Source organism: Drosophila eugracilis, unplaced genomic scaffold, assembly GCF_018153835.1.
Source record: "Drosophila eugracilis isolate 14026-0451.02 unplaced genomic scaffold, ASM1815383v1 contig_2088, whole genome shotgun sequence".
NCBI lineage: Eukaryota > Metazoa > Arthropoda > Insecta > Diptera > Drosophilidae > Drosophila > Drosophila eugracilis.
In genome coordinates, this window is record NW_024572964.1 from 4,206,047 (window position 1) to 4,227,354 (window position 21,308).

The window sequence follows — 21,308 nt, forward strand, 5'->3', positions numbered from 1 at the left end:
TATCTTATTTTGAAAGAATTGTTATTTATGTAGTAGCACTCTTTTAAGAAATTATTTAAGGATATTCAGCGCAATCCAAACACAACTTTACTGCGGCAATGGGTGAGCAGGCAGCACCTGACCCACACACTGCCCAAATCCAATGCGAAGTCCGTTCTTCTCACAGTGCCCCCGAATGATGACCTCATCGAAGTCCTGCAGGAATTTCCTGGTCTTGCCACCCGGCAGCTCCACAGTTTTGGTGCCCTTCCAGCAGAGCTCCAAAAGTGATCCATACGAGTCCGGAGTCTCGCCGGAGATCGTTCCAGAGGCCATCAGATCACCTGGACGCAGGTTGCAACCGGTGACTGTATGATGAGCAATTTGCTGCAGAGGTGTCCAGTAAAGGTGCTTGAAATTAGACTTCGAGATGAGGGACTCGTTCTGGTCGGAAGCTGAAATAGTAAATTAAAAATCTATGTCAATAAATATCCTTATCAATCTTAGACAGAAATAAACCTACGTTTCAAAGACACCTCCAGATTAATATCAAAGTTGAAGGGAATGCTCTGGCGTAAATAAGGCAGCACTTCTGGCTCCTGGGGGAAGTTATCCAAGAGGAAGGGCTTTAGAGCAGCTGTAGGCACTACCCAGGGTGAAATGGTGGTTCCCAGGTTCTTGGCCGTGAAAGGACCCAATGGGACATACTCCCACTTCTGGATATCCCTGGCACTCCAGTCATTCATAAGCGTGAAACCAAACACATTTTTCCAGGCCTCATCCACGCGGATGGGTTCTCCCAGCTGGTTACCCTTTCCTCCAATGAAGAAGGCCATTTCCAACTCGAAATCAAGAAGTTTGCAAGCTCCAAAGACTGGCTTCTCTGCTCCATCGGGAAAGGTTTGTCCCAAAGGACGGCGGATGGGGGTACCAGAAACCACAACGGAACTTGCACGACCATGATAACCCACTGGCAGATGGCGCCAGTTGGGCATCAAAGCGTTATCCGGTCCACGGAACATAATTCCCACATTGGTGGCATGATGAATGGATGAGTAGAAGTCAGTATAGTCACCAATCTGGGCAGGCAGGTGTAGTTTGATATCAGACTGGGGAATGATAGAACTGAAAAATATAATACATTGATTAAAAACTAAAGAGCTTCACTAACTAAACTACTAAGCCACACTCACACTGCTTTCAAGTCCACATTCTGATCCAGTTCGGAATCCTTGGTTAAAAGCTTCTGAGTCTGGGTCCTCACAACATCCCAAGCTTCAAAGTCCAATCCCATAAGCTCATTCAAAGTTTCCGCCTGCAGGCTTTTCTGAACTTGGAAAGGATACAGCTGCGAGACAGCTTTCAGGTCCAGGACATGCTCCCCAATGGCCACACAAATCCGATGAACTTTCTACGGGTGGAGACAAGAAAAATACCATTTACGATATACAGATACGATATGATATGAGGCCTTATCAGAGCTGGTTGCGGGGTTATTAAAGATTGGATTAGCATATTGTTTTCGTAAACAAACTAGTTTTTTGTTGGATGATGTATGCAAATGTTATGCCCCAAAGCGGTTTCTGTTCTAGAGTTGATTTCTAGAACATGTGGAACGATCCAAAGTCACATGGAAAATCATGAAACTAAAGAAAAACTTCAGTAAAGTTATCAAAGGTTTGCTTATGGGTTATAATAACAGAACTGAATCTAAAGCACTTTGGTTGAGAGAGTTATCAAAGCCATTGTTTGAAAATCGCATCAAAAGGTTTTTACTTAAGTAATATATCACTCACATTGTTTTCGGTTGAGAAAACGGCATAGGGCAGATTTTCCAGAGGAAAATCGCTGCCTGCTGGCACTGGCACAAAACTCTGGGACATTTTAAAAGCACTCAAAGTGGAAAACTTGGGCAGGTGGGTGCGAACCAATAAACTAAAGCAGAGAACCGAGAAAAATGTGCGCGGAGCCAGAGTGAGCTAGATAACAACTGAGGAGCTTCCCCTACACGATCCGCTTTATATAGGCTCTCCAGACCGCAAGATCCCGCTGTTCTCTTAACAAAACCAAGCCCCCAAAGCTGAAGAGCACCTCCAGCAGTAAATGAAGAGAAATATTTATTGCGCTTTGGTTACTTTTATTTTTATTTACCCATATATTTATATATATAATATATTCATTTGCATTTATATAGATGTTGGAATAATTCTTGTTCTGGTTTTGGTTTGGATCTCTGCAAATACATATACATTAATTTATACATACATAAAATGAGCGTGATGCTGGATAAACTTAGTTAACACGCTTTAAAATACTATAATTGTTTAATTCATTTTTATACCATTTACTTTTTGACTTTTGCTTAATTTGAGAAACGAGTTTTGGGTACAGGTAGAATGTAATATGTCTGATTGTGTTCTTCTGATTAAAGGACTTTCCATTCCAGCCATTCTCGATCGATAACTGATCAAAAACTTAACGGAAAACAGAATCTTCCAACATTCGTAATTGAGTTTAATTGACACCGGGTAATATATATATTTTTGTCAGCCATTTGCTGGAAACTAAACTCCAACTAATTCGATTATACGTATTCATGTCTATATATATAGCACAGTTCGATACATGGACTAATTGGGATCTGGAGTTCAGATCCCCTCCCTCTTTGGTTTTGTCTATACAATTAACAAGCACAGGTCTCTTTCGATCTCGTTTTTATAAAGGTACGCATGGCCATAGATATATGAAAACATTTACTATTTGCAAACAAATCAAAATCAACGAATTGAACTAAAGTCCTCACCTCCTCTTCATCTTCTCCTGATATGTTAAGATAGCGTTCCAACAGTTTCTATATCGTATATTTCATAGTATTTCAGTATTTTAGTATTTCAGTATTTCAGTGTGGGGCTGGGACTGTTCCTGTTCTGTTTTATAGAATTTTTGGTGGTGCGCGTGGGGAGCGGTGGCTTCTATGCTCTGAGTTCTATCATTATTTTTGCGGTATACATATAGATATTCAAATATTACTTATAGATTCTCCTTTTCTGTTCTTCGATTTAGATATAGTTGCCAACGAACGGAAATGAAACACCTCGATTATACATAGTATTTTTTTTTTGCAACTCCGGGACGAACGGATAACGACGCTTAACGAATAACGGTTAACGGATAACGGGATGAGAAATCGTAAAGGAACATCTAGCAACACGTTATAGATACAAACAAATGTACATTCAACATTGAACTCTGATGATTAGCGGAGCGGGATCTCTGGATCCCCTGCTCTCAAGTGTCTGGGTTTCTTCATTGCGGTCTCCTGATATGCTTTTACCTTAATGATACTTCTTGGTTGTGCGATCTGCTATTACCAATCTAAGCCGAACCGAACCGAACCAGACTGAAACCCCTTACAAGTCATCGCCCAGGCGGTGGATCTCGTCCAGCATAAAGTCCACATCCGCCTCGTTGACCGCCGCCGATGAGATGATCGAGCGGAAGAAGTTGGGTCGCCGATCGTCGGGCTGATAGCCAACCATAAGGGTTCCCTTCTGCATCATTCGGCCCTTGATGATGGGACAGATCTGCAATGGTAATATATTAGGATTAGTCCTTCTACTTCTAAACCAATAAAAACGTTCTGAAGTGTTCAATAATATATTTTTTGCTTACCTTTCCCAGTTCCACCTCCTTCTTGGCATCGTGTGGTACTCCTCTCAGCCGCTTGGGCACATACCAGAACGAGACGTTGACGCACTCCGGCTCCAGGATCAAGTGGAAGCGATCGGACTGCTCTCGGATTCGCTTCAGCTGGTACTGAACCAGTTCCATAAGGCGATCCTGCTGTTGCTCGAAGCCTTCAGTGCCCTTGGCCCGCCATTGGAGCCACAACTTGAAGATGTCGTTGTGCCGGCCGCACTGGATCACCTTGTCACCAGTGTCGTAGCTAATATCGTACTGCTTGTCGGTCATGAAAAGATACTCAGCCGACATCTGATTGCAGCTGATGAGAAGGCCCTGCAGAAAAGATATAAACATCGATACGGGATGAAAACTCTCACACCTTCAGACGTAACGCTGTCCATAAGTCAAGTTGAAATTTTAATTAAAATTCCGCCTGCCAAAAGACGCAACTGTGACCGATGGTAACATATTGCGTGGGATGTTCAAAAGGCAGGGTGACTTGGCACATTCGGTCTACGTTCGTCAAAGATTTCACCACGCATTGTGTGCGAGAGGGACTACCCTTGGCCATTTCGCTCCTGGTTTGGCAGGACGAACAACAAGGAATTGTTCGGAGTACAATTGGAATTCTTTACACAAACATTGTTCGATGTGCATCCAGAAGAATGTTGGGTGAACCGGGAGGAATGGGCCAGTGGAAAAGGAATTTAAAGCATGGGGTTGAGCTAGAGGTATGCCTCGAATTTGTATCGCTTGGTTGGTTTGAGGGGGATTGTTGGTGGACGCACTGCTGGCCTTTCATTTTAATTTCCCAAAACTCAAAGAGCAATTATTTTTTTATTACTTTTTAAACAATGATTTCCCTACTTTTGAGCAATAAAATGGGAAAGCTGTGAGGTCAAAGGGGTAAAGGGTGGCTTTTTCCAAACAAGTTTAATGTTGCTTACTATATTTATGTCGGTCTACGAATCTTTTTTATAACATTGCTACTGATCTATGGATACTCGTATAAATAGAACTATGGTGTACTTACATCCTCCTTGAAGTGGATCGTTGAGCACTGGAGCAGGGCTCCCATGAGCTTGTGGGGATTCCAGGTGACCGAATCGGCACTGCAAGAGTCAAATCATAGCGTTAAATGGACATTCAATTACGAATTACAAACAATTAACACTAAGCTGCCGCAGTGCGGTACAATTCCCATTCCACTAAGAAATCCAACCCCCTGCTGTTTGACAAGAGGTTAAAAAAAAGGGAGGAGGGATGCGGAAGGTCCTGGCAAGTGCCATAAATTGTGGCAATTTCAGGCCGCAGCACTTTAATTGAATTCAAAAGAGCGAGGACAACCCCCGTTGGGCACTGGAGGGTTGACATTGACAGCTAAACATCCCTGGGGGAGCTATTTACAGTTATGTGGGCGCAGTCTGTGGCACTCCGTGTGTGTGTGATTGGGCTTGGATGTGTGAGTGAGTGAGTGGGTGTCTATAAACATGATCCTTATGGAGTGCCTGGAAGTATGCTTCACTTTTTTGAGCACCTCGTGGTGTTAGGATGAGGGGCATACAAGGGGGTATGAAAGCATTTGACTTACAGGCAGCATGTGAAGCTAAACTTTTAAGATGAGATTTTCTTGCGATTGTTTTAAGTTTACTTCCCAAAATAAAACTCAGCAGATTTAAGAGAATCCATCGAAGGACCATTAATCAGAGCTGCGTAAGCCGTCGAAGGCCACAGAATGTCAGCTGCATGGGCATTTTAATGATTAATTCGCGCTGAGAGCCTTTCAATTAAGGACCTCAATTTGCATGCCACAACAATTCGGGCCTTAGGATCCATTCAAACTAATTGAAGGCGTTCGTTCGCCTGGGTGATGGATGGCTGAGAAATGGGAGTGGGTGTAAACCTCCACCGGGGGCAATCAATTTGAAAGTGTTTATGGAGTCGGCAGCTTGACCGCAAGCTGTCGATACTGCGACAGCTGCACTTGCCGCATTTGCCTAAGCTTCCCAAAGACTGAGCAGAATTAAAGATGTTCTATGGATTGCCGATTGTAAATGGATTCCAGTTAAAATGGGAGTTGGAGATGGAGACTAAGTGCATTTCAGGTTGCGACTTTAAAATTAAAAATTCCTCGCCCGGGGATGAATCTCTGACTTGCCCGCCCGCCCATTCATTGTTTGGCGTAATTGTTGTGTAAGTAATGCCCATCCAAAACACCCTCCTGGGGTTAGATGGATGGCTTAGGGAAAGGGACCCGGCATATCCACTTTGTTCATTTGTTTGTTCGGGCCAAAATGCACTCGGCTTGCGCCTTGTAATCCCTGTAAGCTCTGAACACCTGATGGACCCACTAAATGACAAATTGAGATTTTTCCCACATGTTCAACATGAATCTGTTATTTCGAAAGGGGCGGACGGGAAAGCGAGCAATGCGGGCCATTTGGGAGCATTTAGATTTAAATTTACCCAAACTGAGGAAGAGATTTCAATTTGTGTTTTGACTGCTTTGACTGGCCGGAAGATGAGGGCGCCCGAGGCACAAAGTTCATGTCAAGAATGATGATGAATAGGTAGAACAATTGCTTGGGACAAAAGATAAGGACTTCTTAAGGGTTTTTAAAGTACTTCAATAGGACTCAAAGGAACTTGAAAGATATGTCAACCTAAGAAATGCTCTTACTTAAGGTAAGTTTGGAAAATAATGCATGGTTAGAAAACAATCAAGGTTTTCCACTCCCAAAAATATATTTTAATAGAAACAAGAGGAAACGCTATAGTCGAGTGCCGCGACTATAAGATACCCGTTACTGTTTTACACAATTTTAAAATATTAATTTTGCTAGTGGAAATTCACAAGGCGCCACCTATTGTCAGAGGAAGTATGTTGAGTATGCTTATAGTGACGTCACTGCCCATGTGAGGCCTTATAACCTTAATTTCTTTATAAATAGCGAAATAATGTTCCGATTTGAAAAATATTTTGTAAATCAATAGATATTAAGAGAAATAAGTTACACAAGGTCAAACGAAGGCATTCATAATAATATTATAGACTCCACAGTTTTCCGCGGTTTGTGGGCGTTAGAGTGGGCGTGGCCGGATGCAACTTCGTGGCAAGTTGCAGAAGCATCTCCTAAATACGTGTTCCTAAGCAAAATTGTGTAGCTCTTATAGTTTTCGAGATTTTTGCATTTTTGGTTTTTCAGGTTTTGTGGGCGTTAGATTGGGCGTGGCGTGATCGGAAAAAAACAATTCGCATTGGGAGCATCATAGAAACATACATGCTTGATCCGAACTTTCTATCTCTTATAGTTACCGAGATATCAGCTTTTCTAGAAAATCGGAAAACCGTCTTTTGAGCCTTGTGGGCGTATGGGTGGGTGTGGCCGGATAGTAGTACTACTATAAGATGCGCTGTCATCTAAAGATTATACTTTCTGAATTTCAACTTTCTAACTGCAATAGTTCCTGAGATTTCAGCAATTTTAGTTTTTTGCGATTTGTGGGCGTTAGAGTGGGCGTGGCAGGATGCTGTAATAAACTTGCGCTGTCCCGGGACCTCAAGAATCTTCATGCTTAATCTCAACCTTGTATCTGCTATAGTTCCTGAGATCTCAGCGTTCATACGGACGGACGGACGGACGGACGGACGGACGGACGGACGGACGGACGGACGGACGGACGGACGGACGGACGGACAGACGGACATGGCTCAATCGACTTCGCTATTGATCCTGATCAAGAATATATATACTTTATAGGGTCGCAAAAGCTTCCTTCTATCTGTTACATACTTTTCAACGAATCTAGTATACCCTTTTACTCTACGAGTAACGGGTATAAAAATATCCACAAATTATAAAATGGCTAAGCTAACCATTCAACTTACCGCTCAACGCCAGTAAATCTGGGATGACGATGCTTGCGGGACATCATCAATCCACCGCCCCAAGCAGCCTGCAAAGATATCAAGGGAAAAAGGGAAAATGGATTTAATATATATCTTTTATGGATTATAATCCCTTAATTTCCACCTATTTTATTGTCTCATATTTAACCTAAAAGAGTACTCACATCAATGTGCATCCAGCAGTTGTACTTCTGGCAGATGTCTGCAATCGTGTTGATATCATCGAAGGCTCCCAGGACAGTGGTGCCGGCAGTGGCATTGACAAAGAATGGGATGTCGCCCTTGGCCTTGCGCTCTAGGATCAGCCGCTCCAGCTCCGAGGTAATCATCTTGCCATGCTCATCAGATGGAACCACAATGCAGTGATCAGTGCCCAGACCACAAACGGCAGCACAAGATTTAATCGAGTAATGGCACTGATCCGAGGTGAACATCACCAGGGTGCCAGGCAATCCCACCGAGCCGTGCTCCTTGTAGTTCGGGAACATCTTGTGGCGAGCAGCCAAGAAGGCATACAAATTGGAAATGGAACCTCCTGGGGCCAGAATAGAATCGCCACCTGACCAGCCTATGATCTCACGCATCTTGGTCAGCACCACGTTCTCCATCAGGATGAAAACTGGCGCAATCTCATAGGTGAACATGTTGGTGTTGGCCGTGGCTGTCAACCACTCGCCGGCCATGGAGATCAGGTCCAGACCATTGGACAACTGGTTGAAGAAATGTGGATGTCCTGGAAAATGCAAATATTTATATAAAGATTACATAATATCTTATTACATCCTTTCCCTAATGTTAAATTCCACTCTTTAATTATTATTTTCGGAACTAATACTTTTGACATTTGCTGTGTGCCTGTCTAATGTAGCTGAAAATGCTTTTCCATTTGGCCACGGCTGTCTCTTAATGTCCCAAGGACTTTTCTCGCTTCTCGGTTCTCCGAGTGATTCTAAGCTGACAGCAGATGTGCCTGGCAGCTGTGCTTCCTTCAGCCATCACCCATCAGCCTCCAACCCAGAGCTTCCTGGCAGTGTTTTTTGTTTTATTAAAAATATATATTCGAGGGCAGTGGAAAATGAAACAAAGGCCCAACCAAAACACGGCTGACTGGCCTCGAAAGGAAAAATGTAGAGGAATAGAATAGAAGGAGGACAAGAAAGACCGCCGGAAGTGCATATGTTCAAGGGCAGACGGTACAAGGTCCTGGCCAATCGATGGGGGCTAGTCTGCTCGGATTTCATATCCCCTGATCAACAAGTTTGGCCCTGTAATCCTTAAGCCCCAGCTCCCGCTTAGCTCTATAAATTGCTCATTTATTGTAGCTAATTGCGACTTGCCGGGCTTCGATTTTGGGGTGCCAATCTGTGGGGAATGAGGGAAAACTCCCACGAAGAATCACAAAATGCTTTCAGTTAGCATCAGGAAGCTGTCCCAACTCCCCGCTCCTCCTTACTCCAGGTTGAACCCTTCGGCGTCTGTCAGTTCACATCTTGAGTGCCATAAGTCGTGTGATTAAAATCCCATTGCCCACAAGGCTAAATCCACCCACAGAAATATGTGCACTGAGAAAAAATGTTATGCAAAGGGATTTGGAAATAACCTCAATTAAAAGGCAAAACAAAGACAACACTTTTATTACACTCTTTGGCTGTGTTAAAAGTAACCTCTTACCCATTCATTTAATTAATATTTTTTCGTTAAACATCGTTTTCACTGTGCAAGCTGACAGAGCGTTGGCATCCAAACATTTCAATTTGCGCATGTGGCAAGGATATGGGCCGTCGGAAGGAGGACTCGAATCGAGCGGATTCACCCTCGCCCCGGCAGCCATTCATTCGCATCAAAGGATCAGGAATGCAGCGAGTCAGAAAATAACAACGGATTTTGATTAAAGCTCCCCTCGTTTTTATGGAGTCCTCAGAGGAAGGAAGAGTCGTATCAGGTTGCCCGTCTGACAGGGCGGGAATTATGTGAGATTACGGATCATAAATGGGACTCTTATCGAGTCCCGACAGTACTATCTTTTCTACAGTAAAATGTGCGATTATTTTAATTCCTTGTCTTTGTGTTTGGGCAATAACCCAGCCATTTTCTCAAGGAAAATGTTTTCTTTATTTTAGAAGAATTTCATTTTCAAATCTTACAACTAGTCAGACATCTGTCTTCTTGACTTGAAACTTATTAACTGGAAACTTTCTAACAGCATTTTAATGAGAGAAAAACTAATTGCAACTTAGACCAAAACTTCTCACCACATACAACCACTGACATATACCCTGGGACTAGGCATCCTAATTACATTCTTTTCCTTTCCCAAAAAGTTTCCCATGCAATCTGAGTTTATTCAGTTGCCGTCTTGATTGCGTAGAGTTTTAATTCAATTTTTGGCAAGCCAAATGGGAGCAGAAGGATAAACAGCAGCCCAGCCTCATTTCCTGCAAACCAAATCAAGGAAGCAACGCCTGTTTCCTAGACAAGGCCGCAGTTTCCGTGGGTGGTGGGCGTTGTATCAAGGAGATGGAGTGGGTGGACTGATGTGGTGGGGTGGCTGTAGTAAATACGCTTATTATCGATACTCCAAACACAATTGCGGTCACGTGCGAGGACTGCACAAACATCGAAGGACAAAGACAGCGACGGTCGTCTGGGGACTGGGGACTAAGGACGGCCTCTCGCATTAATTTTCAATGAAATCAAATCAGCAAGGACATTCAAAACAAGCTGGATGAAATGTGAATACAAACTAGAGACCTTCGGTTACCTCTTAATTAGATTTGAGACATGTGACTTGCAATATTCTATTAGAAATGTAATATCCGAATAAAGTTTATTAAATATTTTTCAGACTTGCAGAGAAACTTTTATATTATCTCTTTTCTTGAAATGAAAACCTAAACTTGCTTAGAAATAAATAGAACATTTTTGAAGTAAAGTACCTCTTCTTTTTACTCCCCACTAATATCCTCCTCTATCATAAAGTACTGGGTATAAAAAAGTTAAAAGTGAAACGTGCGAATGACTTTTGGCTGCTAAAGCCGCGCCACACAGCCCAACCCTTTGCCAGATTTATGATTGATGGCAGACGGGAATCGCTGGGGGATTAGAGAGCCCTGAGCGAGTGTTTTTGAAAGGTGTAAACAAGCCAGGAGCGCAGCTCAATGGGCCATAAAATGGCATTGTCTGCTGTCTGCCCTCTGTATCTGCCCGAGTGCCATCAATATGCTAATGTGCTTATCTACAAGGCTGCACACTTTGTGCTCTAATACGACCGCAAGGTCCAGAGGCACGCGTACTGCCCCCTTTACTTGGCCTTAAAAAAATATGCCACGGACCAAAAAACATATGCTAAGCAGGGACAAATTTGATTAATCTCCCAACTGAGCAAACTTTAGAAGGTGATGATAAGAACTTTAATCATGAAGATAAGATCGCCTTTGAATATTCATCGTGGCTTGGAAAAGGCAGAGATTTGGCTTTGACTTTGGCTTACAGGGTTTTAGTAAGTGAAAATTATATAACAAATGCTGTGTTACTTTAAGATATAGTACTTATATTTACACTTTCATTTTAGTTTTTTATTAATTTTAAGAACCTTTAGCTTACCCGTCTTGACTTGGTACTTCAGGGTGGTGGCGCAATCCTCGATGAGCTGCTGCAGTGGCAAAGCCCGATCTGGGACATCCAGATCCAGAAGACGCTTCATGTCCTCGGGATGGTGGAAATCCAGGACCTTCTCATTTCGGTCGTTGGTGGCCTTCACAAAGTCCAAGAGGACATCGATTACCTTCAGCAGAAACTCCCGTGTTTCTGGACCAGCCGTCACTGTGGTGGGCATGAGATCTGGATAGGAAAAACAAAAAAAAAAGAGAAGAGGGTGCAGAAAAAACCAAATGAGAATTCCTTATCGGTAAATATGAAAAGCGTGCCTCGCTGCTGACAGGAAAAATGGTTTTCCTCTCTTATCGTGATATATGGCCATTATTATTGAAATGATTTGTGGGGAGTCAGTGCGTCGTAAAAAAGATGACCAGCTTTGAGGTAAGGTAATACGAATCTCTTCAGCGGCAGGCTGAGATTTCAATTATTATTTCAGACTTTTTATGTTCGTTTATGGAGAAAATTATGTAGTAGTTTTTTCTAATAACAAAAGGCCTAAAAGTTAAAAAGCTCATGAAAAAGGTAATGGCAAAATGTAGATTAAAAATGTGATATTTTTTAGAGAAATTCAATTTATTTTCAGACCGCTTTTTTACTCCCTAAAAACACAAAACCTTGGGATTAAAATGCAGTACATCAAGCAAAGATTATTTCGAAACTAGCCGGATTTAGCCAGTACACCCCTAGTGGCTTGCATGTATCCTTGGCCCTCCTTGCCATCGTCCTTCTGCGGTGGCTGCAATTAATTACTGGGGCTTTGTTTAAGCATCAGCAGTGGCCACTAAGCCAGCGAGCAAATGGGAGCAGCTCCATTAGAAGCTCGCTGGAAATCAATTGGGAACTTAACGTTGCGCATGATTACCATTTTTTAGGGGTAGGACTTGCGGGGCGGAGGACAAATTGTAGCAATTTCAAAAATTCCTCGAGTTTACGGCCAAGAAGTTAAATAAAATTTAATGTGCTCGACTGCTTCAGTGGGTGCTCAGTGTCAAAGGCAGACGACGTTGGTTGGTTGGTCCAGAATCCTGGCTAGGCATTAGGAACAGCCGTCACACACGAGTCCTGGAATCGAGCGTGAGCAATATCCTGTGACTAAACGGTTTATGTTTGTTGGCCTTTCAATTTGAGGCACGCGTCTGCAGCCTCGGGGTGTATCCAGCCACCTTTTTTCTGGTCCTTGGAAGAATACGAGTCTATATATCGAATGGTGGTGGATTTGTTTGACTTTCTGTCTGTTTGTTTCGTTTTTGTCGAGTAAAATCTGTTACAGGGCAACAGTCGCCAGTTTTACGCCTGAACGAACTAGCCAAGAACACACACGAAACAGGAGCTTCCAGTGCTGGGCCATTTATCAAGGACACGAGTGTCCTGGACAGCCCACCGCTTGTCCATGTCCTTAAACAGCAGACTTCTGTTTGCTAGGGCATTGCCCATTTACTGTTCTCCCTGTTCCTGGCCGTGTCAGTTTAACACTCGTTTATTATTTGCCCAGCCAAAAGCGATTCGAGTGCAGTTATGCGAAGGAGCAATGTTTGCCTGGATTATTACCAGGACCAAGTAATACCCCCTTTGGATGTTCATGTTCATAAAATATGTTCCTTGTGCAGGAATTTGACAGGTTGGAGTAGCGCATTTCGAAAATAAATCCCTGCTATCAGCTAGAAATAATCCCTGGTTTTGTTGCAATTTATGGTTATGACAGGGCAATGCAAGATTGCATATTAATTACTGATTGGAAAAGTGCATACTGCGGGTTTTCTTGTTTTGTTTATTTGTGTTTATTAAGAGGTTTTGTCTAAAATATGTTTTAAATAGAATTGGCTTACTCTTAGACTTAAAATTGTTTCTTTTTCTTTTTGAAATTCGAATTTCTTCAGAAGTATTTGCCTGTTCATTTTGAGAGGGTTAAAAATAGACAAAAATATCAAGTTTAAGTTAAAGGATAACCTTTCTTCTAATATTATGATAATAACTTTAAATAAGCAAGAATAATAATATTCTTAGGAAGATTTATATAAACTAAAAAGTGATTAATAGGAGACCCTTTTTGATTGTCATTTATAATCTAACATTTTGATTTTATAATTTAATAATTTCAAAGTAGATACTCACCATATGCCGTCAGCTTGCCCGTCCTCTCGGACAGTTTATACCCGTTCGGATTGAGTGACATTTTCTCCTCTGCAAAGATAATAAGCAGTAAAGGGTTAATCAATTACTAAAAAGAATCTCAAGCAGCAGACTCTCTTCTTATAAGTAAGGAAAAATGAAGCTCGGCCAAATGAAGTGAGTCAATGTTATGCAATCGACCGAATCCTGAAGGCCCCCATGCAGGTGTTATATAAGTCCTTGCCTTTCGTAAAACCCACACATTTTCCCGCTACACCCACACACACACACACACAAATTGCATAACCAAGACAAACAAACAAATGGTGTGAAAATGCAATGGGCGTGTAAATAAACAGAGTGGAAAATGGAATGGGAAAAGGTGGAAGGAAGGTAGAGGGGGGTACGTTGGTACAAGGACAACTGAAGGGCAAGCCCAAAGTGGGAGGTAAATAAGTGGTATATAGTATATACACAGATTTGAGGACACCTCCTTCCGCTCTTTTTGGCGCCACCTGCTATTGCGCAGTGAGTGCTAAGCCAATTTCCTGCTAGTATATATTTACAAAGTCTATCTATATATATATATATGGGTATATAATTTACATAGGGATACAGACAGAGCGACAGCTGCAGTTAATGGCGAAAACCTTGGACAGTACGAAACTTATGCAACGAATGTCAGACAAAATCGTGGGAGTCTTACCGATAATCCTGCGAATATCGTCGATATACTGCTTTAGATAATTCACTTTGACTGTGTTGTTGGTGGCGACGAATCACCGACGTGGCTTTCGAATACAAAATTAACTAGAGGAATGTGCGAGTACGATAGATGTATCGAAATATGTATCTCTAAGATGGAGCTGCGATACTACTTGTGGTCTAACAATAAGCGACAACTTACAGAGTTCCTTCAAGCAAAAAAAGAGAGCACTGAAAAACACACTCGCGGGACGGAGCTGTAACTCACTGATTAAACGGACTTAACTCAAGCTGAAAAGGATTACTGGCTTTTGTAATTTAATTACTTTCTTTTTTTCTTTTTTTTTTTATTCAATTAGGTATATATTTTGAAACTTTCACTTGGTGGAAAACTTAGAGGGAACTGAGCAGCCTACACTCGCTGACGATCTGCGGAGCTATGAGCACCAGCATCCGTCTGGGCTGCCTACGAAGCTTTTCAGACCCACAAAATGGCTGCCCACACACAGGGACACAGGCACACATATACTACTACTCCTCAATCTCTTGCATAACCTTCAGGCGAACAGCAGCAAGAACAACAACAACAGTGCCTGTGGAAAATGCGGGAAATTCTCTGGGTGACGTCATTGATTTTTCGGCAACCATCTTTGTTGAACCATTTTGCGTGGGCGGAGCTTAAAAGTATCCAACAGATACACACAGCACACATAAAATATGTGCGCACGCCTGGTAAATACTAAAAAAAAAAGCGAAATATAGGAAAAATAAAAAAATATATATGGGTTCTAGAGGAAATAATGATTCTGAGGGGGCGACCAAATGAAAAGCTAATTAACAAACTAATTTTGCCACTGTTTCTGACATTTACAATGACCCACAACTTTTTATGAGAGTTCCTGCCAAACGACAGTGAAAAAAAACCTTCGTAATTACTATTTCCCCTATATACTCGTATGTTTGAATAGATATATAGAACCTAAAACATGCTGGGTCGCAGTATATAGAGCAAAATGAAATTTGGGTCAAAGCTAGGCGGCCCTCCCTTCCCTCCCTCCTGCTGCTCCTAGGCAAAAAAAAAGATATGTATCTAGGAGTGAAATTGCATCATTTCCAATAGAACGCTTTTCATAGCATACTTTTGAGGGTCTCAGCACACACATATTGGTATGTTATGTAACATGGAAAAAAGGAGCAAAGCAGCAAAGCAGCAAAGAAGCGGTGAAGCAAAGGACCTGAAGGGAAACGATGTCCATCAAACCGGAGAAGCTTAAACAACGAGAACAGCAAAAACACTTCCCGCAAAAGAGTTTCTCCCACTCTTATCTGACATGGAGCAGCTGGCGAAGGATGTTACTACACTTGGCATGGTCTTGCTCCTTGTACAGGACTCACTGCGTCAGCATATTCGTTTCGAAGGCTTTGGCACTTGAAAAGTGTCTTTCGATGTAACTGATTGCAACTTAAGAAGGCCATTACAGTAGCAATAACTCCCCACGGAAGTCCTTGTGATCAATTTTTTATTTTATGCTATTTTCACAGAGTAAATAAAAATTAAATGGGCACTTAGTTTAAGAGGAAAGTTGTTAAATACTTTCATTTGAATGGTAGAAATTAGCATTGAGTTTGTAGGGGAAAAGAATTACATTTTTATGGCCCTGCCAGTTTTATTAATTACTACAAAAAGTCTGGAGAAGAATCAAAAGTAATCTTGTTAAGCATTCATTATCTTCACTGACCCTACAATTTAGTTCCCACAACTTGTTAAATACAAAATCTGTTTAACCTTACATCACGTGACATATATACCTCCAGTTTACCATAAGTTAGCCATCTGAAATCAGCCCGAATATAAACCCTTTAACAAAGCCCATCCATCACAAGTGTCAGACAAATATTTCCGATAGCCAAACAGCCTATGCTATTTAAACTGCCTAAAGCTAGCAAAATAAAGTCTAGCCTTATCTCTTGACCACTTCAACGGCATGTGCTACCAATAATAATTAGGCACTCCGCACTTATCGCAGATATATAGCCAGACCTCGGACAGAATCTGCGATAGTATATCCACTGATTCGCACTTGAATCTATGACACCGGCAGATAAAGCCATCAAAAGCATTTATTATTAGCAAGTGGGATTTTCGCATCGGCTTTCGTTGTGGCCGGAGTCTCAGTTGGCCAACTGCTACCATTTGGATCGGACAGCTTTATATAAATCCAGTCGAGTTAAGAGTTTAAGCATTACAAGTGGGGCAGGTGCACCGAACAATCGCATTTAATTGAGTCAAACTTTTGAAAAGCACAGTAAGTTGTACAGGGAAACGGATACAGCAGCAGACATGGCCAACAAAGGGATTTAAGGCTTAAACTGGTTTTAAGACCGATGTGTAAAATACTCTAAACAATAGGTTGTTCCAAGATTTTAAAGTTTGTGATGAGGAAAAGTACTTTATTAATGATTAAAAAGGCAAAAAACTTCATGTTTGAAAGTTTGAATCAAGGCTGAGATTGATTTTCCATAAACAACAATTTGTTATTAAAGAGTACTTTTTCACCATCAAAGAATCAGAACAGTATAAAGAGTTAGAGAATCTCTAAACCTAAGAAAATGTGTAAACTCAAAAGAATATCTGCATACCCTTAGATAGAGTATAACCAGCAAAGGAAATACAATGAAACTACCTCTTAAGCAGAAAATAGGATGCTCACCTGGCTGTGATTGCACTAAGCGCAAGTAGGCCCTGTAACCCAGATAGGCGAAAATGTTTGGAGTCTAGTGCCACCCACGGATGGATGTGGGTTTGCCGGGAAGTTAATTCAGACTGGGAGTTTTTGGCCAGGACGAAGCGTCCTCTGTCGCACTCGACTCTCAACTGCGAGGCAAAAGGACCAGAGTACCAAAAGGACCAGAGAATGCTCTTCACCCGTGGGCCATAAACATTTTTCCGGGCTAAAAATATAGGGGAGTTTGGGGTTGGAAGCTTCTGGCTGCTTAGCCTGTCATTACGATGACAAAATAAGATTCCAGCAGGTTGGTTAGCTCAGGTATTTTTGTGAGGTATTTTAGAGACGAGAATTCGGTTCAAAAGCGTTGCCAGGATGCCTGGAACTTCGGTACTGAGAGGGACAGGTGATTGCATAACCCTTTTCGGTTTGGCAAATCAAGCGCATGAAATTCGGATAGCAAATGCTCGGGATAACAATGGTGAAGGGATTAGGCCCCTCGGGGGTAGTCCCTACCCAGAAGGCTGCTTTTTGCTGCCTATTTTCGAGAGCGCGATAATTGCATTTCGAGCACAATTGCTCCTATTGTACGAGGCCAAACGGTCTCCATTTTGGCCCCAGTCCCCCAAGGATAATACACCCTCCTACCTCAGAACCAACCCCACAGCCCAACCCACCAATCTTGTAATCCACCCTTCTCTTTCTAGCCCAGCGATGGGAAAGCTTGTGCGAAAGCAACAGCAAGAAATGGGGAGATTGGGATTTATTCTCGTACTGCCATTGGCCATAAGCCTAGTCTTTACTGCGTCTGCGCAGGCTGTGACGTCATCGCCGGTCCCGAAGGACAACACATTGGGGGATGCTGCGTTGGCATCGCAGGCAACAGCCAAAATCCTTGAAGACGTCCAAACCATCAGCGCAGTTCAGGATTGGAGTTTGCTGTGTAAAGAGCTCTGCGGGTAAGTTTCGGATAAACAGCAATCCAAGAACTCTACAAATCACTTCAGTCAAGTGACTTGTAGGCTAGTAAAGTTGAGTGAAACAAGTGTTTTTCGTCAAGTGTAGGTTTTCCACAGAAAGTACGTAGTAACGATGACAAAAGAAAAGTAAAACAACAAACGTGTGCGCCATGGTGGCCATGAGAAATCATTGGCAAAATGCGACGGCTTTTTAAGTGACGTCTATCAAGTTTTTCCCGTAATCGAAAATGTCACCTAACATTATAATCCACATTCCTGATCGCTACCTGTATCTATAGTCGTGTGTTCTATTTTTTGTGAAGTGCAAGATATGTTAATGGTACTCGAAATTAACGCAAGTTTGTGTTCACGTGAATAACTTGAAAAGTTTATGTTGAGAGGGAAGAAAGTCATTCTGATTATTGTTATCATTTTGGTGGGCACGTGTGCAGGAATAGTTGTAGAAAATCCATTGGAATTCTGGTAGTGTTTTGTTATAACAAAAAATTGGAAAAATATTTAAATTCTAAATAAGTCTTGTTAAAAATAATTTCCTGTGTAAAAAGTTGTTAAATTTCTCGGTTCTTTATTATATTTCTTGAAGTGAAAACCAAAAATAAAAAGTTGTGAAGTTGAAAAACAAGATTTTTAGGAATAAGCTTAGAGTTTCCAAAAACCTTTATCATATTATTTAAAAAGATTTTTAACCAAAAAGGTTATTTTAATCTTAATATTTAACGTATAAAACAGTCAGAAAACTCAATAAACTCAATGAGCCCATATCACTATAAGTCGCTATTAATGTGGCTTAAAATCATATTTCTAAGGGTAATCCTTCAGAAAATTCTTAACTTATCAGAAATTTTATATTTGCGCCTTTTAGAGCCGGCCTGGGCTTAGCTTTAACGCCTGATGGGCCCAAGGACTCGATCCTGAGACCGGAGTTGGATGTGGCCAAGTGCCGGCAACTGTGTGGACTGCCTAGGGGTGAGTAGTAAAGAGATGATCAAAGATAATTAATCTTCTAATTAATTGATTCTTAAAAAGCTAATCACACATTAACTTTATTTTCAACAATATTAATCTCTTCTTGATATATTCCTTGCAGGTGGCGTGGGCGACTTGGTCTGCTCGAGCTTCTGCGGGCAGAGAGGTCGCTCCTTACCCGGCTGCAGTCCCTGCCAGCAGGAGGTGCGCAGGATGAGGAATGAGAAGGTTCTAAAGAACGAGACGAAGGCCAGTGGAGTGCAGGGAGATCCAACACACGGTTCCAGCACCGGGGGTAACATCCTCCAGAGATCAATTGAGGAAACTACAATAACAACAACAACAACAGTAGCCTCCGTGGTAGCCGGGTCAGATACGGATACCACCACTCCGGCCCCGGACTGGGACGAAGTGTGCAAGGTGCTCTGCAAGACTGGCGATGGCGGGTCTTTGTGCAACTGTGATTTATCGCCGTTCTTCAGCTGAGCGATCCCCACCTTCCTGAGGGGATCGCTACCGATGGAGGCGCTAAATCACAAAACCATTATATATAGATCGAGAATTATATAACGTTTTGTTGTTCTTCGTTTTTGGACTTCAGTTAGTGCTAGTGTTTTCTTCACGAAAGGTATCTCCCATATATCTTATATATCGGAAAACTTGTTACAAGAGTTTAGTTAAATGCTGTAAAGACATATAAAAAGTATAAGAAAATCTAAAAAAAACAAAAACAACAAGAATCATAGACAAGATTATACGAGGAGGAGGAGAAAAGCAAAAAAAAAAAGATCCCTATGCGAATCAATTAATTTGTAACTAATTTCAATTACTAACTAAAGCTATAGGCTAAGAAAAAGGAGACGGGCAGCCGTCTCTTTAAAAACAGCAAGATCACAAAGGGCTTCCAGTGGGCCGTCTAGGAGGATTAGGGTCTTTATACCAAATGGGATCCGAATTCACCAGGGCGGACACAACCCCTAATTAGGTGATGATGATTAGTTCAAGGAGTTGGACTAAGGAGACAGAAGTTAAGAGATAAACAACCAATTAATATCAAAGTACACAACATATCGTGGTATATACTGTACCCAAAACACTCTACACTTAAAGAAAAACCCAATCAGATAAATTTTTATTATATTACTTACACCTTGGTTCGATGGAATCAGCATATCAATTTACCACGAGGCAACACACAAGTTGGTATCCAAAGAATTTCCTTTGTTTTGGCTTACAAGTTATTGGCGAATCAAAAGCGTTGAGATATTTGAATCAGCATCAATTATGAATGTCGCAATTAGGCCAAAGTGCCAACCAAGAGTTTAGTGTTGGTTACGGCCCTATAAACATATGAATATAAACACTATACATGTACTTACTAACTAACAAATAACAAATGTAATTGGTCTATATATATCCATACAATGAGTTGCGATTGCAAATCAGAAGCTCAGACGGGTTATACTGGATCTACCAGACCCGTATATACATAATATATATATATTTATATATATAAACCATAATATCTAGGTGTCATATTGTTCAGCATTAATAATCGCATATAAAAAAGATATTATATGCATATTATCTGTGTGTTTGGAAGACATTTTTTCGCATTGCATTGAAATGGAAGACAATTTCAGCAAAACGCATTCTGGAAGACATGCGTTGCGGCAGCGGCAACAAGATCCGGCCCAATGCCATTATAGTTATTAAGATATTCTATACAATACTATAATAATAATAACATTTTCGATTTTTCGAACTCGAAGATATAGTCAATACAAAAGCACACGTTGTTGTGGCAAACGCGACGCTGTGACTGACAATAATTAAACTATAACTTAGGAGGAGAAGAACAGGCAAGGAAGTTCACATACTCAGTGTCTATATACCAGTAACTAAATGCTATTATTAACCATGCACTAAAATATATATATATATGTATTGCACCAAAAGTTATAACAGAGATTATCGCAATGTTTAAGGCAATTTTCAGAGCACATTCATTGATAACCTAATGCGGCTTCAGTATGTATATCGATGTGTAGCAAGTTAATCACTCAGTAATACTATATACGAAATGCACTTTACATTTATGTATATGTATATGTGTTAGGCGTTGCGTTTCTGCCATGAATACAGAACACAGGCTAACGAACCGATCACACGGATTATGCCGGAATAATATCCATAATCCATAATATTTATAACCAACAGACACATCATCATCAATTACGATAACCGAGTCGAAGACCGTTTCGAACCGATTAAATACCGTTTCCAAGTTTCGTTTTATTTTAGTTTTATGTCTTATGGCCAGGCAATATTCCAATCGGTTATATCCTCGGTCATAGTCAAAATAAACACAGCAAAATAATAGTTTTAAAGGCAATTTCACAACAAAATAACCAAAGCAAACAACTACACAACCAAATAAAGGCAATTATTATCTTATATACGTTAAATGTTGTAAAGCCCCTCTAAACAAAAAAAAGAAACAAAATTTGTTGTTTTATTGGGAATTTTGGAGGGAGATAATGGGAATTATTCATCTGATGACTCATTTCCGTTCATCACAATAGAACACTG

General features: G+C 41.3%; 3 protein-coding genes across 4 annotated transcripts; 1 reads left to right on the plus strand and 2 right to left on the minus strand.

Annotated features, from left to right (window-relative positions):
• Window positions 1-4: 4 nt before the first annotated feature.
• Window positions 5-1,957, minus strand: LOC108108037 (fumarylacetoacetase). Its single transcript, XM_017215910.1, has 4 exons — window positions 1,776-1,957; window positions 1,173-1,390; window positions 503-1,104; window positions 5-434 (listed from the first exon to the last, which is right to left on the minus strand). The coding sequence occupies exons 1-4, from the start codon at window positions 1,860-1,862 to the stop codon at window positions 88-90; spliced, it is 1,254 nt and encodes a 417-aa protein (XP_017071399.1). The 5' UTR covers window positions 1,863-1,957; the 3' UTR covers window positions 5-87.
• Window positions 1,958-2,105: 148 nt separating this feature from the next.
• LOC108108081 (glutamate decarboxylase) lies at window positions 2,106-14,515 on the minus strand. Of its 2 annotated transcripts, XM_017215963.2 has the most exons (9): window positions 14,247-14,515; window positions 14,046-14,149; window positions 13,343-13,411; window positions 11,177-11,413; window positions 7,738-8,306; window positions 7,553-7,620; window positions 4,697-4,775; window positions 3,652-3,996; window positions 2,106-3,563 (listed from the first exon to the last, which is right to left on the minus strand). In XM_017215963.2, exons 3-9 carry the CDS (start codon window positions 13,401-13,403, stop codon window positions 3,390-3,392), a joined length of 1,533 nt encoding a protein of 510 aa, XP_017071452.1. In that variant the 5' UTR covers window positions 13,404-13,411; window positions 14,046-14,149; window positions 14,247-14,515; the 3' UTR covers window positions 2,106-3,389. The 2 variants fall into 2 exon arrangements, with proteins under 2 accessions (XP_017071452.1, XP_017071451.1); XM_017215962.2 differs by lacking the exon at window positions 14,046-14,149 and having other exon boundaries at window positions 14,247-14,507.
• A 2,962-nt stretch (window positions 14,516-17,477) lies between these two features.
• Window positions 17,478-21,222, plus strand: LOC108108131. The gene is made up of 3 exons (XM_017216051.2): window positions 17,478-17,729; window positions 18,613-18,716; window positions 18,838-21,222. Exons 1-3 carry the CDS (start codon window positions 17,485-17,487, stop codon window positions 19,200-19,202), a joined length of 714 nt encoding a protein of 237 aa, XP_017071540.1. The 5' UTR covers window positions 17,478-17,484; the 3' UTR covers window positions 19,203-21,222.
• Window positions 21,223-21,308: the final 86 nt, after the last annotated feature.